Raw genomic sequence first — 26564 nt, forward strand, 5'->3', positions numbered from 1 at the left:
AGATCTCGTTAAGGATGGTTGTGAGCCACCATGTGGTTGCTGGGATTTGAACTCTGCACCTTTGGAAGAGCAGTCGGGTACTCTTACCTGCTGAGCCATCTCACCAGCCCCCCCACCCCCCGGCTTCTTTTTAAAATGATCAGATTCCCAGAATTTTGCAAACACATGCCAGAATGTCCTGTGTTCCCTTCCCGGGCTACCTAGCATAGCACATCTGCCATGTGAACAGATTATAGTCTGGATGGTCACAGTGCGGCCCCTCCTTCAGGAAAGCATTGGTTTTTCCAGACACATTTTCCTTTTCCTTCCTTCCTTCCTTCCTTCCTTCCTTCCTTCCTTCCTTCCTTCCTTCCTTCCTTCCCTCCCTCCCTCCCTCCCCCTCCTTTCTTTTCTTTCTTTCTTTCTTTCTTTCTTTCTTTCTTTCTTTCTTTCTTTCTTTCTTTCTTTCTTTCTTTCTTTTTTCTGATTTAAAGAAAGAGAAAGAAACAAAGGAAGGGGGACTGAGAGATGGGCAGTGTTTGGGATATAAATAATTTAGGAAAAAGAAGAAACAGAAGAGCATTGGGAGGCGCGTCTGTCACAGTGGAGGAACTTGGCTACTCTGCACTATTACTTTAGAGTAGCCCAGTTTGCTTTTCTTATGAGTGTCGCTTAAACTGAAGCAGTAAGGTTTCCTATCCCCTGACATCTGTCACCCAGACCCACTGCTGGAGGTGACCTCTTCCACCCTGCCTCCTGTAGTCAGTGCTCAGCCATTTCAGTCACTGTCCTCAGGGGTTCCTGAAGGCAGTGCACTTTGTACTGCCTTTGGCATGGGACCTATGGTTAAGCTTCTCCCTGAGACTGTGGCTTCGGGGCTCTCAGGTTCCCTAGGAGGAGGCCCTGCCTGATCAGAGAAGGCAGCGTGGAAAACCAGCCATGCCTCTGCCTGTCCACTTGCTGGAGTTGACCTTTCTTTTTTTTTTTTTTTTGGTTTTTCGAGACAGGGTTTCTCTGTGTAGCCCTGGCTCTCCTGGAACCCACTTTGTAGACCAGGCTGGCCTCGAACTCAGAAATCTGCCTGTCTCTGCCTCCCAAGTGCTGGGATTAAAGGCGTGTGCCACCAACATCCGGCCTGATTTTTTTTTTGGGGGGGGGGGAGTTGACTTTTCTAAAACACCTGTACCACCTCCCCCACCCCCCAGGTCTGGATAAGGTGGCTTGGAGTTCCTGAGGGATGGGCAGGACTCCAGTGTCTCCCCACCAGTGAGTCTAAGCCTCGCACCTAGCATTGTCTAGTATGCTGTTTGCTGAACCGAGTCCAGCTCTGATACCCTTTATCTCTGTGGGCGCTCATACCAAGCCAACAGGACAGCTGCTCTCTTCTCAGCCTAGCTTGGGAGGCCCAGGGAGGCAAGCACCTTACTTGTTACAGCTGGTAACCAGCCATGCCAGGACCTCTCGTCCCCTGTGATCTCATCAACAGGGGCTGCTGTTAACTTGGCATTGCTGTGTCTCCTTACAGGGAGGCTGGCCAGAATGGGGGACGCCAGAGACCTCTGCCCTCACCTGGACTGCATAGGGGAGGTGACCAAAGAGGATTTGCTGCTTAAATCTAAGGTAGAGGAACAGTCCTGAGGAACTAGGGCCCAGCCTAGGTAGGGCTGTCATTTGCTTGGGGGGACCTTTGTGAGGCAGGGCAGTATCGCCCTGCCCCCAGCTCTGCAGAGCCCTGAATGTAATGGCCCTGCTGGCATCTGCTTCAGAGCTTTCTTCCAGGCGTTGGATCCTGCTACCATTAATCAGTTTAGATGAAACCCCCTGAGGGTCACTAATGGCTCCATCCATTTCCACTGGCTAGGTACACAGCCTTCATAAGGCAGGGATGAACGTACAGAGGTGGTTCTTGTTTTTCTTCTGGCAGTCTGGGGAAGTGCAGTACTACCCAGCCACACCCTAGCTGTCCATGTCTTCTTACAGATCTGCATTACTTTGGGGTATCCGCAGGGAAGATGAACTTCCTCCCTAAATCACACACAGCCCCTCTTGCCTTCTGCTTGTTGAGTGAAATTCTGTAAAAAGCCCATGGACTGTGAGTGTGACTCTGTGCTGGAGGGCAAGCAAAGCCCTGGGCTGTCAGCACTTGGGAGGCAGAGGCAGGTGGATTTCGAGGAGTTCCAGGTCAGCCCGGTCTACAGATCAAGTTTCAGGCCAGCCCCAGCTACATAGTGAGACCCTGTCTCAAAATCAAACAAACAAAATGAACAGACCAAAAGGTTTTTCTTCAAAGGAGCAGGAGGTGGGGAATCTGAGTGTGAAGATCAGCTGGGTCTGTCTTCAGCATCTCTCTGGGTATCCAGAGACTTCCAGAATAAGGCCAGGTGTGTCTGAAAAGCCTCACTGGGACAAGGACAAGAGCAGGGCTGACAGTGCAGCCACCCAGGGGCTGTGTCGCTGGACTTGTCCAGGGTGTTGCTGAAGAGAACTGGGAGGCTACCTCTCGGGCAGGGCGGCAGCCCCTGTACTCAGAGCTAAGTCACAAGAGGAGAGGACCCCTGTCACTTGGGGAGGGCCGGGGACCAGTGTGAGTGGTCTGCTTGCTAGTCCATTTAAGGTTTAGCTGGGGTGCTTTAAAATACCTTTACAGACGTGTTGCTTAAAAACCCACTCAGATGAAAGTGTCCACAGGTACACTGGTGACAGGAGAGGATGCTGCCCTGTGCTTCCCTCCCTTGGCCACTTACACCTTTCTCTCCTACCACTCTCCCACAGGGAACCTGCCAGTCATGTGGGGTTGCTGGACCTAACCTATGGGCTTGCCTCCAGGTAAAGAATCCTCACATTCCGGGTGAGCCTAACCTGAACTGTGGCCTGGGAATTCCTAACCCAGTGGCTGCTACTTCAAGTTCAGGCCCCAGAGATAGTCCCTAGAATGGTTACTCTGGCGGCCATGAAGAGAGACAAAGAAAACATCAAACCGGACCTGACTCTGAGCCAGGTGGTCCTGTCATCATGAACTCTTGCTCATGTCTGCCCACTACACCTGTGTGGAGTCCTGGCTGGGGCCTGGCCTTTCTCACAGCACCAATGGCTCCCAGGCCACACTTCCCTGTGTGTGAACTGGAAGTAGTCACACTCTCCACCGGCCGACCCTCCAGTGGGAACTGGGTAGGATGAGCAGATAGATGTCTGTGTGAGGCTCATGCAGACCCTTCTCACAAGCCAGGGAATCCCTTCGTGCAGTGGTTGTCGCTCATCAGAGTGGAGGACACACGCAGGTGTGCTGGCATGTGGCTTTACATTTTGAGACAAGCCTGGTCTACATAGCAAGTTCTAGGATTGCCAGGGCTACCTAGAGTCTATCTTAAAAAAGAAAGGAAGAAAAAAGAGAGTCAAGGTTGCTCTATCAAGATGTGCTGCTTTTCTCTGGAGTGTAGACTTACAAGTAACTTTTACTTTTCTCTGTATTATAAGTAGTATTGCATTTTCCTATAAATATGTAGTATATTTTGCTTTTTATTTTTTTTTTTGGTTTATAGAGACAGGGTTTCTCTGTATAGCCCTGGCTGTCCTGGAACTCACTCTGTAGACCAGGCTGGCCTCGAACTCAGAAATCTGCCTGCCTCTGCCTCCCGAGTGCTGGGATTAAAGGCGTGCACCACCAAGCCCGGCTTGTAGTATATTTTATAATCACTCTCAAAAATGTTATTAAAATTTTCTTTTTAAAAGTTCGTGTACATACCTTTAATTACTCAGGAGGTAGAGGCAGGGGTTTTTCTGAGAGTTCAAGGTCAGCTTGGTCTACATAGAGCTCTAGAATAGCCAGGGCTGCACAGAGAGGCCCTGCTTCCTTTAAAAAAAAAAAACAAAAACAAAAATAAAAACCCAACAAATTATAAATAAATAAAATCAAAATTATTGTTATTATTATTTTTATTATTGTTACTTGAGATAGGGTTTCTCTGTGTATTCTTAACTGTCCTGGAACTTATTTTGTAGACTAAGCTGGCATCTACCTACCTGCCTCTGCCTCCTAAGTGCTAGCTAGAATTAAAGACGTGTGCTACCACACCTCAGCAAAAAATTTTATTTATTTATTTATTTATTTATTTATTTTATTTAGAGTCAGGATCTCTCTACATAGCCCTGAAGTCCTGGAACTCACTGTGTAAATCAGGTTGCCCTTGAACTCACAGAAATCAATCTGCCTCCTGAGTGTTAGGATTAAAGGCAAAGGCCACCACCTCAGCGGGAAAAAATCTTCAAAATAAAAAAACTCCAGGAAGCTGGGTGAGATGGCGCACACCTGTGATCCTACTCTATGAGGGGCAGAAGCAGGAGGGTTGGCACAGGTTTGCAGTCCGCCTAATCTACATAGCCACACTGGCACAGGTTTGCAGTCCGCCTGGTCTACACAGCCACACTGGGCTACCTGGCATACCTTGTCTTAAAAAGTAAATCAGGGTAGTGTCGCACGCCTTTAATCCCAGCACTTGATGATGCAGAGGCAGGCAGATTTTGAGTTTGAGGCCAGCCTGGTCTACAGAGTGAGTTCCAGGACAGCCAGGGCTATACAGAGAAACCTTGTCTCAAAAAGAAACCAAAAAAAAAAAAAAAAAACTCATGTCCTGGTCCAGAGGGTTATGATGGGAGATTCTAAAAAATAAAATAAAATAAATAAAAAAAAGCAAAAAAAAAAAAAAAAAAATCAGACAGAAACTCAACAGCAGAGCCAGAAAGATGATGGTAGGAGGTGACAGCACCAAGTCAGTCTTTGCACAAGTTACGGGGCCAGTTGTGCCCTGACTTGTCACAGTATTCCAGGTACCTGGGAGACAGCCAGAAGGGCTCACAGGAGCATGCCACTACTTCATGGGAACTCTTGGTCCTCCAGAGCACAGACCTGGGAGCCTGATACAGCAATGCTATGCTGTGACCATGGTCACAGTCAAAGGTTATCCTCCTGGGCTGTCTTCATGACACTAGGCACTCCTGAAGAGGGGTGGGGGGGAGTGTGGTGGCCATTGTCTTCCAAACTGGGGTAAAGGTCCATGATGGACACTCTGAGCCTGGGTTGAGCGGAGGGTAGGTCTAGGAGAGACAAATGTGAGGCCGAAGGCAGGGTCAGAGGTGAGCAGACCCTATTGTGGGGCATTGGGTTGTGTTGGGCTCCAGCTACTGCCACCCTGTGTTTTGAACACCTGCTGCCCATTCAGTGTCTCTTGTACAGTCCTGGACCCTGGTTCCTGGCTCATAGAGAAAAGGGACAGGTTCTGGCCCCAGCATCTGGGCATGGTGTCTACTTCACTTGGTGCAGGGCCACATTTTTTTGGTGGCCACACTCCTCTTGGGTTGCATAGTCCTGTGTTATTTGGGGGTGGCGGGGGAAATCTTCAGTCATATGTTGGATATTGGCAAGTCACGCTGCCTTGGGCTAGAATTAGTATTCACTGTACTGAAACTGCCTCTTCTGTGGGTCCCAGTTCCTTCTCACCGCCTCTCTTCCCAGGTCACCTGCCCCTACGTTGGCTGTGGAGAGTCCTTTGCTGACCATAGCAGCATTCATGCGCAGGTGGGTGTGGTGGCTGGGAAACCCAGGGCATAGATAGCCCTTGCCAGCAGCCCCTAGTTCCATACCTGCCCTAGGCCTTGGTGACTGGGCCTAGAAGAACAGTCACAGTCACAGCATAGTCGCTGCAGAGTCACTAAGAGGAAAGCAGGCACAAACCCCACACCAGCCCTGGCTGGTGGTCAGCTGGCCGCCCTGGCAGCGGGTGAACTAACCCTGGCTAGGGGTGGGAGGTAGGGCTTGCTGGGTCAGGACACCTGTTTGACCAAGTTGTCTTTGTCCTTGTTTTGGATCTTACTCTCCAGGTGAAAAAGCACAACCTGACTGTGAACCTGACCACGTTCCGGGTCTGGTGCTATGCCTGTGAGCGCGAAGTCTTTCTGGAGCAGCGTCTGGCAGTCCACCTGCCCAGCTCCTCAGCCAGGCTCTCAGAGCAGGTACAGCCCAGAGCTCAGGGTCTTGTGTCCAGATGGGACAGTGTGAGTCAGAGGAATTGCGGGCAAGGAGCGCTTGTCAGCAAGTGTTCACCCAGCCCAGCTGTGTCAGGGCCCATGGAAGGCTGTGGGCTACAGCTGAGCTGGAGCAGGGAGGAGTGGGTAGTGCACGGGGCCATTCATGGCTATGAGCAGGGAGGAGTGGGTAGTGCACGGCGCCATTCATGGCTATGAGCAGGGAGGAGTGGGTAGTGCACCGGACCATTCATGGCTATGAGGAGGGCTCAGTTAGGTCACAGGCAGTCCCTGGCAGTCCCCCATCTAAGTATATCCTGGAATCTGAGAAGAGTCACTGCAGCGTGCTCCTCTGTGGAAACCACTGGAAGAGCACAGTCCCTGCAGCTGGAGAGCTAGGCACTCCTCAGCATGGGAGGCGTGGCCCTCGGTAGGGGCCAGAGAGCCGTTCTGTCAGGCTGGACAAATGACCCTGGAGGACCAGGCTGTTGTGTGTGAGGTGTGGACAGATACATGGGGTGTATAGACATATGTATAGGTGGAGGAGGTTTGGATGTACAAGTGGGGGTGTGCATATTGCTCTGATGTCTGCTGGCTGAGACAACTTGTCATAGATCTTTAGTGAAAGCATTTATTGTATAAGTGTGACTGTGAGATATTTGTAAAGGTTTTTATTTCTGATTTTTAAAAGGAGGAGAGAAAAGATTGTAATTTTTTTCTATTATGTGCATATGCTTATATGTGCATACTCATTCAGGAGCCGGAGGAGACAAGAGAGTTATCAGATCCCCTGGAGCTGGGATAGGCAGTTGGGAGCCCTCTGCAGGAGCAGTGCATTTTGCTAAGGGCTGAGACGGCTCTCCAGCCTGGAAGCTTTTCAGGCTGTAACACTGTACAATGTCCATCTTTGTCGTGTGTGTCAGGTGGTGAGAATGTTCAGATGTGTGCAGTAGTTGGTAGTGGCCTGCTCAGGAAACTGGGATTGTGTGGTTTTTCTTTGTTCCTCTCCTGCCACATAAACCTTTTAAAGGAAGCAGCAGTTCTTGCGAATGAAAGGCAGTCTGGGAGTTCGCAGAGCAAGGTCCCCGGTCTCCCCTCTTGCTTGATGTTCTTCACTCTGTTGGGCTCATTCTGGCTAGCCTAGATGCTGAGGGGCTGCACACTCTTCCTCTGGAGGAGGTGAGTGCATCCATGTCCCCCCTCTTCATCCCACTTTCCTCTTTCTGGGCCTTTAACACAGGACTCCCCACCACCTTCCCACCCTCTGAAAGCTGTCCCTATTGCTGTGGCTGATGAAGGAGAGTCTGAGTCTGAGGATGACGACCTGAAGCCGCGAGGTAACGGCCAGCAACACAAGGAGCTGTTGGGTCAGGCTGGGCATGGAGCTCACCAGGGCCTTGTCTCTGCTGGCTCCAGCTCCTATGGCACAGCGGACAGGGTGGCAGGCACGCAGAATGTGCCGTCCCTGGAGACGTGGTCATTCCTCTCTCAGCCGTGTGATGCGCTGGTCAGAGGCCCCGTGTTGTGACCTCCTTGTCTGTGTTGTTCGGAGCCTAAGCTGGGCAGAGTAGCTAAGGGGCCATTTATTGGATGCACACAGCCCTGCTTAGGTGTCCTGCGCAGTAGCCCTGCTGGCTTCTGGGAGGTCTCTGGGTGGACTACTCCTGTTGTGAGCTAGTAGGACTGGGGCATAGAGAGCTCAGTGGGGGAGACTGGTGAGGGCCCCTCTCCCGGACAGGCTTCTCAGCCCTTCTCCTCCATGTTGTTTGTAGGCCTCACAGGCATGAAGAACCTGGGGAACTCCTGTTACATGAATGCTGCCCTGCAGGCCTTGTCCAATTGGTAGGTTGTCATCTGAGGGAAAGGCAGGAGCTGTCCCCGCAAAACCTAGAAAGAGCAGCAGCCTCCACCCAGTGCCACGCGTATTGGCCATAGACATTCCATAAGATACACCTCAAAGCCCCTAAAACCAGCATGCCTGGTGACTGCCGTCCCTTTAAGTCTCTTGTGAGCCCTCAGAGAGAGGAGAAGGCGTGATAGGCAGGTGTACTCACTGGTGGAGGGTTTCTGCAGCATGTGCAAGGCCTGGGGTTCACCCCCAACACCGTGTGCATGTGACCTATCTGCAAGAAGGTAAATTCACTGTGGCCCAGTCCCGTGGGGGGGGTAGGCTGACAGGTACTGCAGTGAGCGGTGCAGAGCCAGGCTGGTAGAAAGGGCGTGTCAGGTGGGCTGCAGGCCTGTTCACAGTTGTGATTGAGGGTGTGTGTGATCATTGTTTTGTGTACACACACACACAAAACAACTGACACAGCAAACCCAGCAGCCCTCCCCCTTTCCTATGTATAGCTGTATGTTAACACATAGGACACACAGGGAGGAAGGAAAAAGGGAACGGATATGAATACCTAGAAACATCTGGAAGGAAGGATAGCCCCCAGAGGTTCCCAGTGACTGTCTCATCTCATAGTAATATAGTCAGTTGATATGGTTTGGTGCGCACGTGTGTGTGTGTGTGTGTGTGTGTGTGTGTGTGTGTGTGTGAGAGAGAGAGAGAGAGAGAGACAGAGAGACAGAGAGACAGAGAGAGACAGAGAGAGAGACAGAGAGAGACAAGAGAGAGAGACAGAGAGAGAGAGAGAGACTATGAATATGTGGTTTCTTACAATGTGATAACTTCTAAAAATAATCAGAAAGGGGAGTCAAGGAGGCGCCCTCCTGCCGGCCAGTCCTGCAGAGTGCCAGGCCACTGTAGGGAGCAGGGCAGCTCCGCCCTGTTCATTCACAGGGTCCCAGCCTCAGGACCTGTGGCAGAAGCTTCCATCCGCCTCAGGAGAGAGGGGTATTTGTTTCCTACAGCTGGCAAGGCCTTCCTGCCTCTCAGCTCTGGAAACCCACTCTGTAGCAGTTTCTTCCCAGGCCCTTCTCCCTCAGTAGGCAGCCATGCGTTCATGAGGTCTTGTCCTCTGTGCACATGGCTGGCGTCCAGAATTCCTCTGTAAGGATACCAGTGAGGCTGGCCTGGGTGCTGTCCCGGCATCCCATAGTAATCTAATCTGATACCTACTTAAGGGTCCTGTCTCTCCGGACTTTGCTATGAATTTGGGGGATCTTGGGGTGGGCGACCTTCTAGTCATCTGCAGGGAGTTCTGGGTGTGCTGGCCCCATCTTTCATTGCCGTTTCCACCTTCTGTTGTTAACTTTGCTCCTTAAAAAGAAGATATTCTGTTTCTTTTGTGTGATTGTGTTTGTGTGGGCCTGGGTGGAGTCGGGGTAGCCTTAAGAGCTGGTTGTTTCCTTCTACCATTTAAACCGTTTCTGCCTCCTCCTTAATAACACCATGTTCCTCCCATTTCTTTTCTGTCCTGGCTCTCCACCTCCTACCCAGCCCCCCGCTCACCCAGTTCTTCCTGGAGTGTGGTGGTCTGGTGCGCACAGACAAGAAGCCAGCCTTGTGCAAAAGTTACCAGAAGTTGATCTCTGAGGTGTGGCACAAGAAGCGGTGAGTCCGACCTCGGTTAGATGTGATAGGACTGCCTGTCCTCTCAGGGGAGCGCTTCCTCTGGGTTCCTCCCTGGCACATGTGCACTCACAGCGAGCCTGCCCTGAGCCTGCAGATGTGTCTAGTTTTGTCTAGTTCCCTTGGTGAGTGGGGAGACAGAGATGAGGAGCATGAGGCGTCCATCGTGTTCCCAGCTGCAGAGCTTGTGACAGTGGAGCCAGGGTCTGAGCTGACAGCAAGCCTGGGGGCAGCTGCTGTGACAGACGTCTCTCCTGAGGCCTGGAGGCCATCTTGCATGTGTCAGGTCTCAGCTGAGGCTGTGGCGGGGGTGGGGAAGGGTGTTGGGTACCTGCCGAGTCAGGGTTGTGGCAGAGTGAAGTGAATTAAAGATGAAGATCATGCTGGGTCTCCTCTGGAAGTGGAAGGTGAAGCAGTTGCTTACACACCCTCATTTCTTCCCTCTCTCTGTTCCTGCTTCATGTCCTGGCCCAAACCCTCACCTTGCTTGTCCTGATCCTCTGGCTTTCCTGGCCTTTCCCTGAAGGCTCCTGTTAGTCACTTTTGGACCTCTGTTGCTGAGCCTGCCTGCTTTCTTAGTCCCTGACTCAGGACCAACCCTACCTCTTTCTCCCGTCCCTCCTCCCAGCAGCTGCAAAGCTCTACAGTATTCCTGCCTTGTCCTTTTGCTCCCGAGCTGTAACAAAATGGGCCCCAGGCTTCCGTGAGCAAGCAGACAAACAGCAGATGTAAAAATGAAAAAGAGCAGAATTGGGAGCACTTGAACATGAGCCACAGGCACGCACTAGATTGGAAGTGGACTAAGAAGCTGATAGTGTGCTGTTCCATAGGTCAGAGGTCCAAGTTCCTGTGGGGTCCCTGTGTGCACCCTAGCCTGCTCTTCTAGGAACACTGCTATGGTTCTACTGTGCAGCACTCATGGGCGGGGACATCTTGGTGATAGATAGTATTTCATTTTACTTTTGTGAAGTTTAAAGTTTTTCAGCAATGGGCATATATTGTTCATAATGAGGAAAGCGATGTATACATTTTACCATGAAATTAAGTAGACACACTACCCCCCTGGGACCTCTGCTAGCTCAGGCAGCATTGGTGTCTTGCTTCTGGGTGTGGATACTATGGACTTATCGCCTGGTTAGTGGGCCCAGTGGAGGTGGTGGGGACAGCCCCTGTGGGGTCTGATCTGCCTTGCCCTCTTGCCTTTCCAAATGGTGTCACTTAAGGCTGACAGGTTTGGTCTCCCCACAGGCCAAGCTATGTGGTCCCCACCAGTCTGTCCCATGGGATCAAGTTGGTCAACCCGATGTTCCGAGGCTATGCCCAGCAGGTAAGCTGTCTAGCTGCTTGAGACACGGGCTCAGCCAGAGCAGACCTTACAGCAGGCAGAGAGGCCTGGCATCTGTTGTCAGGGCCCTTTTTACTCACAAGGATGCAAGGTCTTCCAGTAACCTACTGGCCTTTAGCACCACTTTATAGACAAGGAAACTGAGGCTTAAGGGACCACATCAACAATGCCAGCCACACAGCCAGTGAGCGGGGGAGAGAGCATTCCTGCCCCTTAGCTCTGGGCAGCTTCCCTGGAGGTTTATCTTACTAATAGTTACTGTGTGTGTGTGTGTGTGTGTGTGTGTGTGTGTGTGTGTGTGTGTGCCTACCTTATTTTTCTGGGAGAAGATCACTTAGCAATTAGGCTAGCTGTACTAAGCAGGACCCTCTTGCCTCTGCCTCCCTAGCTCTGGGGTTGTAGGCATGCAGCACTATGCCCCGCTCTCTTGTGGGCATGGGGTTAGAGGTGGGCCCTGAGGTTTGCACTGCAGACATTTTACATACAGAACCATCCTTTTTCTTTTTTTGGTGGGGAGGGGAGGTTTGTTTGTTTTGTTGCTGCATGATGTTTGTTTGTTGGTTTGGTTTTTCGAGACAGACTTTCTCTGTGTAAGGCCATCCTAAAACTCACTCTGTAGGCCAGGCTGGCCTCGAACTCAGAGCTCCTCCTGCCTCTGTCTCCTGAGTGCTGGGATTAAAGGCGTGTGCTACCACTACTGGGAGCTTGTTTAAAAACAGGGCCTTACTATGTAAATCTGGTTTCTTTGGAACTCACTATATAGAGAGAGCAGGCTGGTCCCGTTTAGAAAATCCTGTGCTAGGCATGTGGCGCACCCCTTTGGTCCCAGACTCTGGAGGCAGAGTCAGGCGGGGCTCTGGATTCTGGGGCTAGCCACTGCGGTCCCTGGAACAGTGAGTTCCCGGGAAGCCAAGAAAGGAAGAAAATGATGAAACTCAGGGTGTGCTATGAGTTTCTCAACACACGCAGAGCCCACGGGACCTGCTGTGGGGCAGGGACTCACGGCAGTCAGAGCTGGACCTGTTCTGGTCACCTCTTCCACTGCTTATATGTTGGTCCCTCAGACGAAGGGGTAGACACTAGGGTGCCTTCCCTCTCGTTTGCCACCCAATCCAGTCTGGGGGCCCCTGAGAAAGTTCAAGCTGCCTCTGTACTTCCTGTTCTGTGAAGTGGTGACCCCAGTGACCACTTGTCTACCACAAGGGACAGTGTCACAGGTGAGCAAGGCTCAGAGACTCTATTCATCCAGGTCACACAGCACACAGTGGTGGGGTGGGGTAAGTTGAGCTTAGCCCTTACCACAATGTAGCCCTTATTCCAGACAGAGCTGTGCTATCTTCAGGCAGGATGGACACCATCCAATGGTGCTTCTTGGCTGTTGGAGGCATCCATCTGGGTCCCAGCAGAAACTGCTTTTCTTGGTTCTTAGACATCCCTATGGACGTTAGACATTTCCGAGGCTAAAGCCAGGCACAGCTCTAGGCCTCTTTTGGTGGCCATGGGCTTCCATGGGCTTTCATGTGGCTTGAGAACGCTTGTGAAAGGAAGGAGCAGTGGGAGCTAGCCCAGGGCTTGTCTCCACTCAGTCCTAACCTCTCCCAGGGACTTCTGTCCAGGGTGGGACCTCAGGGCGGCTGCCTAGGAACCCGCTTCTCTTGTGTGCTCCAGGAGTAGCTTGGGGGTCGTCAGGCTGCAGCGAGGCTTGGAGCCCATGTCCTCCAATGCCCTCAGCCCTTGAGGTCAGCTGCCACCACCACCTCAGTAAGGTGGCTCTGCTGTCAGGCCGCCTCCTAGCTTCCTGCAGGGCTGAATTAGGTACCGGGACCTCAAAATGACACCATATTTGTAGGGGAAGCAACTTAGCCCATGTCCTACCCATGTGAGTCAGGAGAGTGGGACTCTGTCTGCAGGGCCTCTCCTGCCACTGTGTCACACACAGGGTGTGGCATGTGAGCAAGCAGGAAGATGCAACAGTAGAGAGGGTATCAGCTGCCTGTGCTGGGTGGCATTGTTCAGTGAGGTACTCTTGACATGTCTGGCTTTCAGAGTCCTGCACTTTCATCCTTCCGGGGTCCCTGCCGCCCTGCTGACCTCCTTTAGGAGCAAGGAGACCTCAGTGGCTCATCCCTCTTCCAACAGTTGGAGCTGGTTCGGTGGTTTATACCCAGGCCCCCTGGCTGTGACCTGGGAGGAGTCCTGTAGTGTCTCTGAACCTTGGCTGGGAGGGGACTGGAACAGAGCTGTGGTAGAGACTGCTGCAGGGGACTAAGCTGCCTGTCTGCCCGTTGCCTGCAAGGGCCTTGTGGGTAGAAGCAGCAGTGCCCACGGTGGCTATTCTCTCTCTGACAAGCCCCCATGACATAATCCTGGTTGCAGGACACCCAGGAGTTCCTACGCTGCCTAATGGACCAGCTTCATGAGGAGCTCAAGGAGCCCATGGTCGCTGCTGTGGCAGCACTCACCGATGCTCGGGACTCCGATTCCAGTGACACAGATGAGAGGCGTGATGGCGACCGGAGCCCATCAGAGGACGAGTTTCTGTCCTGTGACTCGAGCAGTGACAGGGGTGAGGGTGATGGGCAGGGGCGTGGTGGAGGCAGCTCTAAGGCCGAGATGGAGCTGCTGATCTCAGATGAGGCAGGCCGAGCCATCTCTGAGAAGGAGCGGATGAAGGACCGCAAGTTCTCCTGGGGCCAGCAGCGCACCAACTCAGAGCAAGTAGATGAGGATGCAGATGTGGACACGGCCATGGCCTCCCTTGATGAGCAATCCAGAGAGACCCAGCCACCATCACCAAGATCTGCCAGCCCCTGCCAGACCCCAGGTATCAGTCAGCCATGTCACTGTTTGGGCCACTGGGAAGTCACAGCCTGTAAGCCTTGAGTCCATTGCCTGCCTAGCACTAACATGCTAGAGGGTGAAGGGCAGGGTTAGACTCAGCCCCCGAGCTTCCTCACAGGCTGGGAGCAGCCAAGCCCTGCCTAGTCTTGAGCCTCAGTTGGAAATGGACTGGATGACATCCGGGTGTGTTGGATGGGGTTGGGATGGACATGAAGGAAGATGTGGGGAGTCGGGCGTTATGCCTGGGAGGAAATGCTGCCAGGCTCTCTTGCTCTGGCCTCAGAACTGGCATGGAGGGCACCAGCTTGGCTGTCTTGGCCCAGAACTTCCCCTTCCTGTCCCCAGAGCCAGACAATGAAGCCCACATACGCAGCTCCTCTCGTCCCTGCAGCCCTATCCACCACCACCATGAGGGCCATTCCAAGCTGTCCAGCAGCCCTCCTCGTGCAAGCCCCGTGAGGATGGGGCCATCGTACGTGCTCAAGAAAGGTTCGGGGCAGTGATGAACTCAGCTGGGGGTGACATAGTGACCAGTTTGGGCCCTTTAACCTTTGTCTAGGCTGTGTGCTGCTCACTTGAGCCCTTGAACCCTTGAAACAGCCTTGGGGTATGAGAGGGAGCCCCATTTTATAAACAGTAGTGCTCAGGTGCGAAGGGGTGAAGGGTGTAAACAGTGAGTTGTGCCACGGTGTGGCTGAGGAAGGCACTGTCTGTGCCTGTGCCTGCCAGGCAGGGGAGGCTGGCCTAGTCCTGTGCTGTGTTCCCAGCCCAGGTGCCAAGCACTGGTGGCCGGAGGCGGAAGGAGCAGAGCTACCGCAGTGTCATCTCAGATGTCTTCAATGGCTCTGTCCTCAGCCTGGTGCAGTGTCTTACCTGTGACCGGGTAGGTACCTAGGGGAAGCTGGCATCGCTTACCGCCTGGGCAGGGTGGATTCTCCCAGGAGCAGGCTGTCTGCTTCACCTGTGTGAGCTGCAGACCCTGGCAGGAGTGGGCAGCAGGGTGATCTTCACCATTTAGGTGTCTACCACAGTGGAGACGTTCCAGGACCTGTCATTGCCCATCCCTGGCAAGGAAGACCTAGCCAAACTCCACTCTGCCATCTACCAGAATGTACCAGCCAAGCCTGGAGCCTGTGGGGACAGCTATTCCTCCCAAGGCTGGCTGGCCTTCATCGTGGAGTACATCAGACGGTATGCCCATCCTCCTGCTAGCTGGGGCGTCCAGTCTGGCCTGGCTTTCCTGGGTCTACCAGCAAGGCAGGGACAAGTATTCACGGGGCCATGGAGAGCCCATGGATCAAGGGAGCTGGGGGCCAGGAGATACAGAGGAGTTTGCTGGGTTCGGGGTCTTTGTCACTTTGGGATAGCCTAGACTAGACACTCCTTGAAGGTGGAAAACAAGTAACAACCCAGAGAGTGACCAAGCGGCATGAAAAAAATGAGGCAGCATCTCACCCACCAAGGCCTGATCTGAAGGGTCACAGGCAACTTCCTTAATCCCCGAGGCAGCTGGCTTAGGGCGAGGGCAGCAAACCCTCCCCACCAGCCTCTAAACAAAATGTCCAGCTCCAGGCTGAGTCAAGCTGCCAGACAGGTCCTAAACCCACTGCCACACCCCATGCCCGGGCCCTGCAGCACCTGCCATTTCTTTCCTGTCTATCTAGGTTTGTGGTATCCTGTACCCCCAGCTGGTTTTGGGGACCTGTTGTCACACTGGAAGACTGCCTCGCTGCTTTCTTTGCTGCTGATGAGCTGAAGGGTGAGTGGCCTGGCTATAGGGAGAGGGGATTGTGTAGGTAGAGCCCACTGGGGGCTGTGCCTCAGCTAGCCTGCAGCCCAGGCCTAATGGACCCAGGCCACTTGCTTTACGGAACTGACCCTCTTAGAGTCCACTGATAGCTTACAAGGGGTGCATACTTACAGCCCAGTGCTGCAGAGGTAGAGGCAAATGATTGGGCTTTGGGGTTATTCTAGGCTATATAGTGAGCTCAAGACCTCACTACCTGAGGCCTGGGCTACATGAGAAACAAAAAAACAAAGGAGATGGGTAAATGTTCACCTGCTATCTACCAGGGCATGCTTGGACACCCGGCCTCCCAAACTGTTGCCTGTGACTCTTGGCTGTTGATCTGTTGTTATTTTCCACCAGTTCAGGGGGCAGAAGGGACGTTTCACTTTAGCTCTGTGCTTCCTTGAGTATTTGTTCTTTTGGTTTTGTTTTGAGAGTCTCTTGCAGCCCAAGCTGGCCTCAAATTCAGTGTGTAGCCCAGACTGGCCATAAACTACCGATCCTTTAGCCTCCGCTTCCTCTAGCTGAGGTTGTCAGTGTGTACCACCGTGACCAGCTTGGATGCCCAAATGTAGTTTAAAACTATTTACCTATTTACTTAGTGTGTGTGCAGACCACTATCCTAGTATGGAGTTGATCTGTCCTTGCAGTGTGTGGCTCTGGGGATTGCACCCAGGTTGTCAGGCTAGTGACTCTGGCTCTGGTGACACCCAGGTTGTCAGGCTTAGTGACAGCACCTGTACCTGCTGAGCCAGGAATCAGCAGCCTCCTCACTCTTTCTTTTCCGGTTGTAAAAATGCACCACATTGTATTAGTTTACAAGTGTTGTGTATATTAGCATCACTATGCAGCCACTACCACCTCCATTCTTACAATATTTTCAACTTGCAAATATAAAACTGTATCCATCAAACAGCCCCTGTTCCCCTTCTCCAGTACCTGATAGCCAGCGTCTACTTTGATGTGTGCCCCCCGTCCCGCACACATAACCATTTTTTTTTGTGGTGCAGGGGTTGAATTCAGGGCCTTGTGTTTGCTGGGCGTGTGTTCTAGCACAGAGCCACGGCCCGGGTCTGAGTGTGAGACTGACTGTTCTGACTCCTCCCGTTTCCTTAGAGCATGGTGCCCTCAGAGTTCACCGTGGAAACGTGACTCAGAGCTTTCTTCCTTTTTTATCTGTCTTATGGATAAGAGATGGATAAGAATTTCCATTTTTATCTGTCCTGTGGACAAACCACACCCTCTGTGACTCAGTGTGGACTTGGTCTGCCTCTGCGTGGCTGCTGTGAGTGCCGCTGCCGTGGACGTCTGTGAACACTGATGTGTCCTCTGTCAGCAGTAGTCTGGCTAGATCTGTGGACGCCACAGATTTCTTTTCTTTTTTTTTTTTCTTTTTTCTTTTGGTGCCGTGCCGCCTATCCCCCGACCCTGAAGAGCTAGTTCCACACGACTCAGGTTTCCTTCCCCATGTCTTGCCAGGTCATTGCTGCTTTTTCTGAATAGTTGCGAGCTTACTGAGCATGAGGCGTTACCACTTTGGTTTCCATCTGCATCCCCCAATGATCAGTGATGCTCTGCATCTTAAAAATGTTTGGATGGAGCGGGGTGGGGTGGGGAGCTGGTGAGATGGCCCAGCAGTTAGGAGCAGTTGTTCAGCTTCTAACACCCACTCGGCAGCTCACAGCTAACCGTGACTCCAGTTCCAGGGGGTCCAGTGCCCTCTTCTGATCTGCCCAAGCACTGTATATGTGGTGCACAAATATACGTGGCAGAATACCCGTACACAGAAAGTAAAATAAGTAATCTAAAAAAGAGCCTGTTTGTCAGTGAGGATGGGCGCTCACCCAGTGGGCAGTGTGTTTGCTGAGTTCAAATCCCCAGCAGCCAGGTGAGAGCCAACTATGGTGGTGTGTGACTATAACTCCAGGGCTCAGGTGGGCAGACAGACGGGGGAGGGGTCCAGGGCCTTCCTGGCCAGCCAGTCTAGATGAACTCCAGGGTTTTGGTGAGAGACCCTGTCTCAAAGGTTAAGGTGGAGCTTAACAGAGGAAGATGAGCTAACGTTGACCTCTGGCCTCTGTACGTGCACACACAGGTGCCTGCTCAAATGTGCACTGACAACTCGAGTGTGCACACACAAATGTCACTCTTTGGAGACATCTCTTCTAGTCTTTTGTCTGTTTTGATATCAGGCCATTGTGCTGTTGAGTTTTAGGAGGTCTTTGTATTAACCTGTCAGGGGTTAGAGGTAGTCTCGGTTGGTAGAAATTGCCTGGTTGTACTGGCATTGCACAAACCAAACAAGGCAGTCGGCATATGTCGTCCAGCACCCTAGAGGGAGAGGGGGACCAGGGGCTCAAGCTTGTCCTCAGCTGTGTGGGGGAGGGACGTCCAACCCTGTTTCGGGAGCGGGGCACAAAGATGGGGTTTGTGAGTGTTCTTCCCTACCGTGCGTTGTTTTATATTAGCTTTACTATTCTATTTGTGTGTGTGTTTGTACATGAATATGCTCATGTGCTTAAGGCCACAGATCTCGGGAGGTTTTGTTTTACATTGTTTTATATTAGCTTTACTATTCTAATTGTGTGTGTGTGTGTGTGTGTGTGTGTGTGTGTGTGTGTACATGAATATGCTCATGTGCTAAGGCCAGAGATCTTGGGAGGTTTTTGTTTGTTTTTTGTTTTTTTGAGACAGGGTTTCTCTGTATAGCCCTGGCTGTCCTGGAGCTCACTCTGTAGACCAGGCTGGCCTCGAACTCAGAAATCTGCCTGCCTCTGCCTCCCGAGTGCTGAGATTAAAGGCATGCGCCACCACACCAGGCTTCGGGAGGTATTTTATGTTGAATGTTTTACCTGAATGTGTGCACCACGTGTATGCAGTGCTGCAGAGTTTAGAGAAAGGCATAAGATCCCATGGGGCTGGAATTACAGACAGCTATGAGCTGCCATGTGGCTGCTGGGAATTGAACCTGGGTCCTCTGGAAGAGCAGCCAGTACTCTTAACCACAGAGCCATCTCACCAACCCTAGCAGTTGGTTTTCATTCTATTAGTTATATTGTTGATTCACAGAAGCTTAAAATTTGTATTGAGACAGGGCCTCATAGTGTAACCCAGGCTAAGCTCAGACTTGCTGTGTAGCTGAGGATTATTTTGAACTCTTGATTTCCTTCCACCTCTTCTTCAATGATGAGAATATGGGTGCGTGCCACTATACCTGGAATGTTATAGGATTAGTCCCTTACTTTTACTTAGATTTTTAAAAAAGATTTATCTATCTATCTATCTATCTATCTATCTATCTATCTATCTATCTATCTATCTATCTATCTATCTATTTATTTGTGTGAGTACACTGTAGCTATACAGATGGTTGTGAGCCTTCATGTGGTTGTTGGGAATTGAATTTTTAGGGCCTCTGCTCCCTCTGGTCAGCCCTGCTTGTTCCAGTCAACTCTGCTTGCTCAGTCCCTGCTCGCTCTGGCCCAAAGATTTATTTATTATTATACATAAGTACACTGTAGCTGACTTCAGATGCATCAGAAGAGGGTGTTAAATCCCAGGAATTGAACTCAGGACCTTTGGAAAAGCAGTCAGTGCTCTTAACTGCTGAGCCATTGCTCCAGCCCTTTCCTTAGATTTTTGATCTATTTTTAAAAATATTTTTATTGTTGTGTGTGTGTTCACAAGCCACATTGTGCAGTTGGAGGCCAGGGGACAACTTGAGAGAGTTGATTTATTTTGTAAGCAGTGTGAGCCCATCACCTGCCTGCCCTCAGTGTTGGGTCCCCTCCTGTTTTGCCTCCACTTTTTCATTTGTTGTAGCCCCGCCCGTAGGGGATTCGGTGCTTCTAGGGTCAAATAGTTCGTTTGGTTTGTTTGCTTGGTTGGTTTTCTCTTTCTGGTACTGTCTCTGCAGTCCTGTCACTCCCCCCTGAATGTAATTCACTTTTGCCCTTTTTGTCCCCGTCTCCTGTCCCTGCTGACCTCTGGCCCTCTGCTCCCCTGTGCAGGTGACAACATGTACAGCTGTGAGCGGTGTAAGAAGTAAGTTGTCCTCGGGGCCTATCCCCAGCTTCCCGTTCCCAGAGTCCTCTTGCTTGCCCTTGCCGGTGTTCCCTCGGCCAGCCGCTCTGGCTTCCCAGGTGAGTAGGGTTTGGAAGGGGCTGACCGGGGCTCTCATGTCCTCCTCCATAGGCTTCGGAACGGCGTGAAGTACTGTAAAGTCCTATGTCTGCCTGAGGTGAGTGAGCCACCCTGGCCTTGTCGGACTGGGGTCCGTGTGGATAGGGTGTGTGAGTGGCCTGTGGGGCAGGGTAATGACTCACCCTGTCCTGCACAAGCACAGAAGACTGTGAAACCTGCCTGAGATACCCTAGGGATGGTTGACAGAGGGATCTGTCGTGACAGGTGTCCCTGAACTTGAATTCATTCTTCTCTTGGGGCTTGCTGAGCTCCCCAAGTGAGCATTGTAGCTGTGGCTGGTACAGACAGTCTCCTGTAATTGGAACAGAGACAAGGCCCAGGCTATGGCTGGATGGTGTGCTGGAGAGTCTCCTCAGAGTCCCCAAGCCAGTGCCAGAATTCCTGGGAAATAAGCGTGGCAGGCTGGGGCAGCGTGGGCTTCCTACAGGGACTAGTCCCTCTGGCAGCCACACCATAGGCTGCCAGTCCTTAGAAGAGAAGATGGGGCTGTTGGCTCCCATGTGTAGGTCTCTGCCATGTGTGATAGATTCCATGCAGGTCCAACGGCCTGGGCCTGGGGCAGAGCTTATCTGTGAGCTTCCCTGCCATCTCCCTCAGATGCCCAGCATGACTGGCACCTACCCTCTCCCCTCAGATTCTATGTGTCCACCTGAAGCGCTTCCGGCATGAGGTGATGTACTCCTTCAAAGTCAGCAGCCATGTCTCTTTCCCTCTCGAGGGACTGGACCTACGCCCTTTTCTGGCCAAGGAGTGCACGTCCCAGGTCACTACCTATGACCTCCTCTCTGTCATCTGTCATCATGGCACAGCAGGCAGTGAGTATGGCCTGCCAGGCCCCACTTGCAGTGCCTAGTCCCTGTGGTCTCCATAGCCTCTTGCTTGTCTCTCAGGTGGGCACTACATTGCTTACTGTCAGAACGTGATCAATGGGCAGTGGTACGAATTCGATGACCAGTACGTCACCGAGGTCCATGAGACAGCGGTACAGAATGTGGAGGCCTATGTGCTGTTCTACAGGTGAGACTGGGGCCCTATTGCATGGCTCCCTGCGGCTGCAGTCTGAGCTTTCCTGTGGTATCCCAGCATGCTAAAGGGTGGCTCTGCACACACCCTGGCCATGGCATGGCTTGTGTCCATGCACAACCTGGCCCCAGCTGGTGGCTCATACCACACCCTCCATCCCAGGAAGAGCAGCGAGGAGGCCATGCGTGAGCGGCAGCAGGTGGTGTCCCTGGCTGCCATGCAGGAACCCAGCCTGCTCCGCTTCTACGTGTCCCGAGAATGGCTCAACAAGTTCAACACCTTTGCAGAGCCGGGGCCCATCACCAACCACACCTTCCTGTGCTCCCATGGAGGTGAGCAGTCTGCGCCTGGGAGAGGTCTGAGGGTGGGGTGGGGCGGGCCAAGCCCCAGCTCCCCCTGTGCTTCTCCTCACAGGTATCCCACCCAACAAATACCACTACATTGATGACCTGGTGGTCATTCTGCCGCAGAGTGTCTGGGAGCACCTGTATAGCAGGCAAGTGCTGGGAGCGGTCTGGGCGTCAGCTTGGCAGCACAGCAGCAGCCCCGCCTTCTCTGAGTCCCAGTGAAGGAGAGAGTGCTGTGCTGAGGAAAGCCCATTGAATATTGCCTTCAAGGCTGAGGTTGGTGGTAAGCTCCTACCCAGAGCATCTGACCTCACCCAGCACAGGCTCCCTAGTGTGGGGCCAGGACTGGCCACTTAGAGACAATTGTTCTAGCCTGGGGACTTCCAGGGTCAAGTGCAGTGATACCAAGAGTAGGCAGCTCTCCCTGTAGCCCAGTCCAGACCCAGGTTTCTGTGGAGCTGGGTTTGTGGGATCTGCACTTAGGAAGGAACTCCTGCCAGCTCCGGTGGGTGGTGAGAAACAGTCCCTTGACCTGTAAGGCCTCAAGGCTGGCGACCTCACCTTCTACCTGCAGCCTCACTGCCCTGCATTTGGGCCCCGGGGCCCCGGGGCCACTTGGGATGAAGCAGAGCTCTAGGCACCTTGAAGAGAAGCAGACACCGGGGACCTTTGCCAGCCTCTGTGCTCAAGAGTATGATAGAGCTGGTGGCTGAGGGCACAGAGGGGACCTCCCTGCTGATGCTGGCTTGCTCTCTCCCTTCCCGAGCAGGTTTGGGGGCGGCCCTGCTGTGAGCCATCTGTATGTGTGCTCCGTCTGCCAGGTGGAGATCGAGGCCCTGGCCAAGCGCAGGCGGGTGGAGATTGACACTTTCATCAAGGTGCGCATGGCAACGGGGACCTGGGGGCCGCGGGCAGTCAGGCTAGCAGAGGCATTGGCTGTAGTGAAGTGCAAAGTGCTCTGCTTGTGCCTTGGCTCAGTGTTTCGAGCTGAGTGACATAGGAGCACTGCTGTCCCTGGGGAGCACTCCTAGCTGAGGATCGCTAGGCTCTCATGTGGAAGGTGCCTGAGACTCATGGAAAGCGTGAGGAGCTCGCTCACTTGCTATCTGGGGAGTGGAGCAGTGGCCTGTCGGGAAAGAGGCTGCTGGGAAAGGGATTGCTGTGCGTGGGGCCGCGCCCATCCTCATACTGGTTACAACAGGACATAGGATGGGTCTGCAAGCATTTAAAATAGTAGAAGTCTCCTTTTGTCCTTGGAGAGGCGCTAGTGTCAGCCCATAGGTGTGGCTTAGCACCTGTGCTTCCCTGGCCCCGTGCCCAGCTCAAGCACTGGGGCTGTTGGAATGGCGAACCTGGTGAGCAGATGTCCGTCCAGTCAGTGAGAGAGTAGCATCTGCTCTGTGAGCTAGTCGGCTTAGGAGATGCTAAAGGCCTTATCTGCCATGACCTGGTGGGTCAGTGGGGGAATTGCCCTCTTTCTGTAAGATTTATTTCATGTATTTGAATGTTTTGCCTATATATATATATATGTATGTGTACCATGTGTTTCCTGGTGCCCTCAGAGGCCAGAGGAGAGTGTCGTAATTGGAGTTATAAATGGTTGTGAGCTACCATGTGGGTGCTGGGAATTGAACCCAGGTCCTCTGCAAGAGCAGCAAGTGCTCTGAACCACTGAGCCGTGGCTGCAGCCTTATGAATTTTCTCTTTTCTTGAATGTGTCAATGAGTCCTTGATTTTCTGTCTGGGGTATCCAGTGTTTATGAGAGGCTCAGGGCCTGGGGTGGGACTTTGGGAAGTCATGAGGAACAGGGGACAGATTGACTGCCTCCTGCCTGCCTTACCACACAGCTGAACAAGGCGTTCCAAGCTGAGGAGTCTCCCGCGGTCATCTACTGTATCAGCATGCACTGGTTCCGAGAGTGGGAGGCCTTCGTCAAGGGGAAGGACAGCGGTGAGTAGCCGCCCAGGCCTTCTGGGGTAGGGCCTGCTAGCAAGTCGTTAGTGCTCTATCCAAGGATGCAGAGAGCATGGGTCCCTCCAGGCTAGCTCCACTGCTCCTACCCTGCATCCCCTGTCTACTCCTGCTGACCCCTGGGCAGCTGCCCCTCCCTCCTGCAAGGCCGTGATCTTGGGGTTTGATTGCCTCCTTGGGGTGGATAGTTCTAGACCTTTAGGATGGCTGGAGGACTTGTTTGACCCCTTGGAATTGCAGAAATGAAGATGGCCTTGTAATAAGTGGGCTATCAGGATTCCTCAAAGTCACCAGAAAAGAGTAGCAGTCCTGGAATTGGGCCACCCTCATAGCCAGGATCTTGGGGGCCTGGCAGGTTGGCAGAGCCCAGAAGTTCCATGTGAGAGGCATTTGCCTCTTTAGAGGATGAACAGCCAGGACTGGAGAGTGTTGGACCACTGCTCCCCAGCACACTGTGCCCTGCTGGCTGAAGCAGTCAGTGCGGCTGTGGTGGGGAACATAGCACTGGGCTTCTGACCGTGGCCTGGCTGCTGGCCTTGCCTTCCATCAGCGCTGAGCTGGGCAGTGCTCTCCAGCGGCTCAAACCTCTGTCCTCTGTAAACATTCTCATTCCCATAGCCGCTGAGGGCTAGATGAGGTGGTGGATCAGGAAAGTGCACTCAGTGCACGGCAGCCACCACTGATGGCCATCGCCAAAACACTGGGCTAAAACGAACTCAGGTTTTCTAGGTGTCCCCTTTTCTGGGTCCAGAGTGCTGAGAGGTTGGGTTAGAATCAAGAGGAAGGCTTCGGTGCACTAAGTGTCCTTTGTTAGCCATGGCTGTGACCTGAGGCCAGGCTGGCCCCTGTGAGCGCCTTGATGAAGGATAGTCCTGCCTGTAACACTAAGCTGTCTATTCCAGAACCTCCCGGACCCATCGACAACAGCAGGATTGCCCAGGTCAAAGGCAGTGGCCATATCCAGCTAAAGCAGGGTGAGGCTCCCAGGACCCACTAGCCCTGCCACCCTTCTCCCCTTCAGACCACCAGGTCACCACGAGAGTTCCCGTCCTTCCAGGAAGCTTTGCCATCTCTCTCAGAGTCTTCTATCCAAGTCTAGGCCCAGAGGCCATGTAGAGGGATTTCAGACACTTGGCCCCTGTGCGGGTCCTCCAGGCGCTATACCACATGCCCCCTCTTCTACCTCCTGCTAGCCTAGTTGACCCTTTGTCCCCTGCCCCGGGAAACAAGAGACAACAGCCAGAGTCCTGTCCTGTCCTGGCCTATCTCTGTACAGTAGCTTGTGGGAGGGCCAGTGTTTACTCTCTGTCCCCTGGGACACCATCCCCATCCCCATCCCCATCCCCAGGGTAGGTTCCCTACCTGGCAGGTGTTCCCCTGGCCTGGTACACAGTGTGGTCTCTGTGTAAGGGTGCCTCTCCTATTCCACAGGGGCTGACTGTGGGCAGATTTCTGAGGAGACCTGGACCTATCTGAGCAGTCTGTATGGGGGCGGCCCTGAGATCGCCATCCGGCAGAGTGTGGCCCAGCTCCCAGACCCAGAAAGCTTGCACGGAGAGCAGAAGATTGAGGCTGAGACCCGGGCTCTGTGACTTGGGCCATGCTGAGTTGCTGTGGCTGGCCCTACTCCCTCTCCAGACAACCCTGCATCCCTCTGAAGGCCGCGTCCTGCTGAGTTCCCACTGTCCCTGAAGGCTGGTATTCGACATTCCCCAGAGGGTGTGTCTGCCCTGCAGCTGAGCTGCCGTGTGCCTGCTACAGAGGCTGAGAGCGGCTGGTCCGCCCTGAGAGATGCTATGCTGGGAAATATATCCGCTCGGACTTCTGAGGACTCTGACTGTCATCGCTGTGTCCCCAAATTTGCCCTCTTGCTAACTTGGGCCCAGCTTTTGTCCCAGGAGCCCCATGCTGCCCTTAGATAATGCTGACCCCTGGGATGGGGGCCAGGAGCAGCTGCAACCTTTTGGGTATTATCTGCTGTATACTTGGCCCAACCCCTTGGGGACACAGAGAAGTAGATGTCCATGCACAGGGGCAGAATGGATGTGGGGCTCTTTGTGTAGGCCAGCAGCCCCTATATCACAATGGAGGCCCCGCTGCTCATGTTTGTCCTGTTGACTGTTGCGGGACAGAGAAAGGGCAAGCTTTGCTTTAGAGGGTAGAGGACCTGCCACATTGTCCTGCTGAGACCACTGGCAGATCAACTGTCATTTACTCTGTGAAGAGGCTCCTAAGACCCTAGGGGGAGGGAAAACAGATACCTCATGCACTGGCCCACAGTTTGATGCTTCTTCATCCCTCTGTGCGGTCTAGAGTGAGCCTGGTCCCTGACCCAACCCCCTAGCCTTGGTGTCTAGAGCCAACTCTGCGATATGATCTGTGGCCACTCATACAGGCATGTGTCTAGAGTGTCCTGCTAGGCTGCTGCAGAGGTCCTGGGACCTGCTGAGCCTAGAGAGACTCCTGTGTCTGAGGTCCTGGGGAAACCTAACAGAACTTCCAGGGCAGGGCGTTCAAAGCGAAGTCTGGAGTGGCGAGGGGGATCCTGGGACCAAGAGGGCTCCAGTGGCCACCTGTCTCTTTAGAGGTGGGTACCAGCAGCTCCTCCCCAAAGGCCTGGGTGTTTAGTGTCCCACTGCAGTGGGTGGCATGTGGGTCCATGGCTGGCTGCTGCTGGGATGTGCCCTGTTGGCTGCCATCTTTTGAAGTCTCTGTTGTAGAGCCCTTAGCTCATTGCACTACTGTGACGCAGTCTGGTTTGTGTTCAGAATGTCACAATAAATACTTGTTCCTCTCCTGCCCCTAGCTTGTACTGTGACACTGTGGCGTCTGCCTTCAGTGGTGATGAGCACAGCCTGGGACCCCGTGGAAGCTTCTGGGAAGAGCTGATGGAACACTTGAAACCCCAGCTGTGTCTTTACTGGAACCCACCAACCACACAGGGGTCCAGCAGGGATGTGCGAGTGGCCAGCACATCCCACATGTTGGCTTCCCAACTCTAGTCCCATCTATATTTGCTTTCTGGGGAAGAAGAATTAGAGTTTTATTACTTTAAAAGCATTGAGGTAGAGACTTGGGGTGTAGCTCAGTGGTCAAGCCTGTTATGGGTCCCAGGTTTAATCAGTCCTGTGTGGGAGAGTTGACTGAGGCCATTGATGTCCCATCATACTGAAGGGCTTAGGAACACAGAATGGAAACCAAGGTTAAAGCCTTCCCAAAGCCAGAAGTAACGATGCACTCCTCTAGCTCAGCATTTGCAAGGCAGAGGGAGGAGGTTCAAGAGTTCAAGATCGGGGCTGGAGAGATGGCTCAGAGGTTAGAGCACCGACTGCTCTTCCAGAGGTCCTGAGTTCAATTCCCAGCAACCACATGGTGGCTCACAACCATCTGTCATAGGATCTGATGCTCTCTTCTGGTGTGTCTGAAGACAGCTACAGTGTACTCGTATAAATAAATAAATCTTTAAAAAAAAAATTCAAGATCATCCTCAGCTACATAGTGGGTTGGAGGCTAGCCTGGGCTATAGA

General features: G+C 52.8%; 1 protein-coding gene across 6 annotated transcripts in view; it reads left to right on the plus strand.

The window, feature by feature from the left end:
* Usp20 (ubiquitin specific peptidase 20) overlaps positions 1 to 26324 on the plus strand; it is a 40676-nt gene extending 14352 nt beyond the window's left edge. For 5 of the 6 annotated variants that reach the window (XM_029536610.1, XM_029536609.1, XM_029536607.1 and 2 more), the window contains 23 exons: positions 1505 to 1599; positions 2752 to 2805; positions 5489 to 5551; positions 5854 to 5985; positions 7238 to 7334; positions 7770 to 7839; positions 9386 to 9499; positions 10766 to 10844; positions 13239 to 13686; positions 14049 to 14192; positions 14471 to 14586; positions 14722 to 14894; positions 15368 to 15462; positions 19503 to 19536; positions 19687 to 19732; positions 20330 to 20510; positions 20586 to 20712; positions 20881 to 21050; positions 21133 to 21214; positions 21835 to 21943; positions 22914 to 23016; positions 23940 to 24011; positions 24469 to 25836. In XM_029536610.1, the coding sequence (XP_029392470.1) occupies positions 1505 to 1599; positions 2752 to 2805; positions 5489 to 5551; positions 5854 to 5985; positions 7238 to 7334; positions 7770 to 7839; positions 9386 to 9499; positions 10766 to 10844; positions 13239 to 13686; positions 14049 to 14192; positions 14471 to 14586; positions 14722 to 14894; positions 15368 to 15462; positions 19503 to 19536; positions 19687 to 19732; positions 20330 to 20510; positions 20586 to 20712; positions 20881 to 21050; positions 21133 to 21214; positions 21835 to 21943; positions 22914 to 23016; positions 23940 to 24011; positions 24469 to 24629 (2765 nt within the window). In that variant the 3' untranslated portion in view covers positions 24630 to 25836. The other variant, XR_003843477.1, reaches the window with a different exon arrangement.
* The last annotated feature ends 240 nt before the right edge of the window (positions 26325 to 26564 follow it).

This window comes from Mus pahari, chromosome 3, assembly GCF_900095145.1.
Source record: "Mus pahari chromosome 3, PAHARI_EIJ_v1.1, whole genome shotgun sequence".
In the NCBI taxonomy this organism is placed as follows: Eukaryota; Metazoa; Chordata; class Mammalia; order Rodentia; family Muridae; genus Mus; species Mus pahari.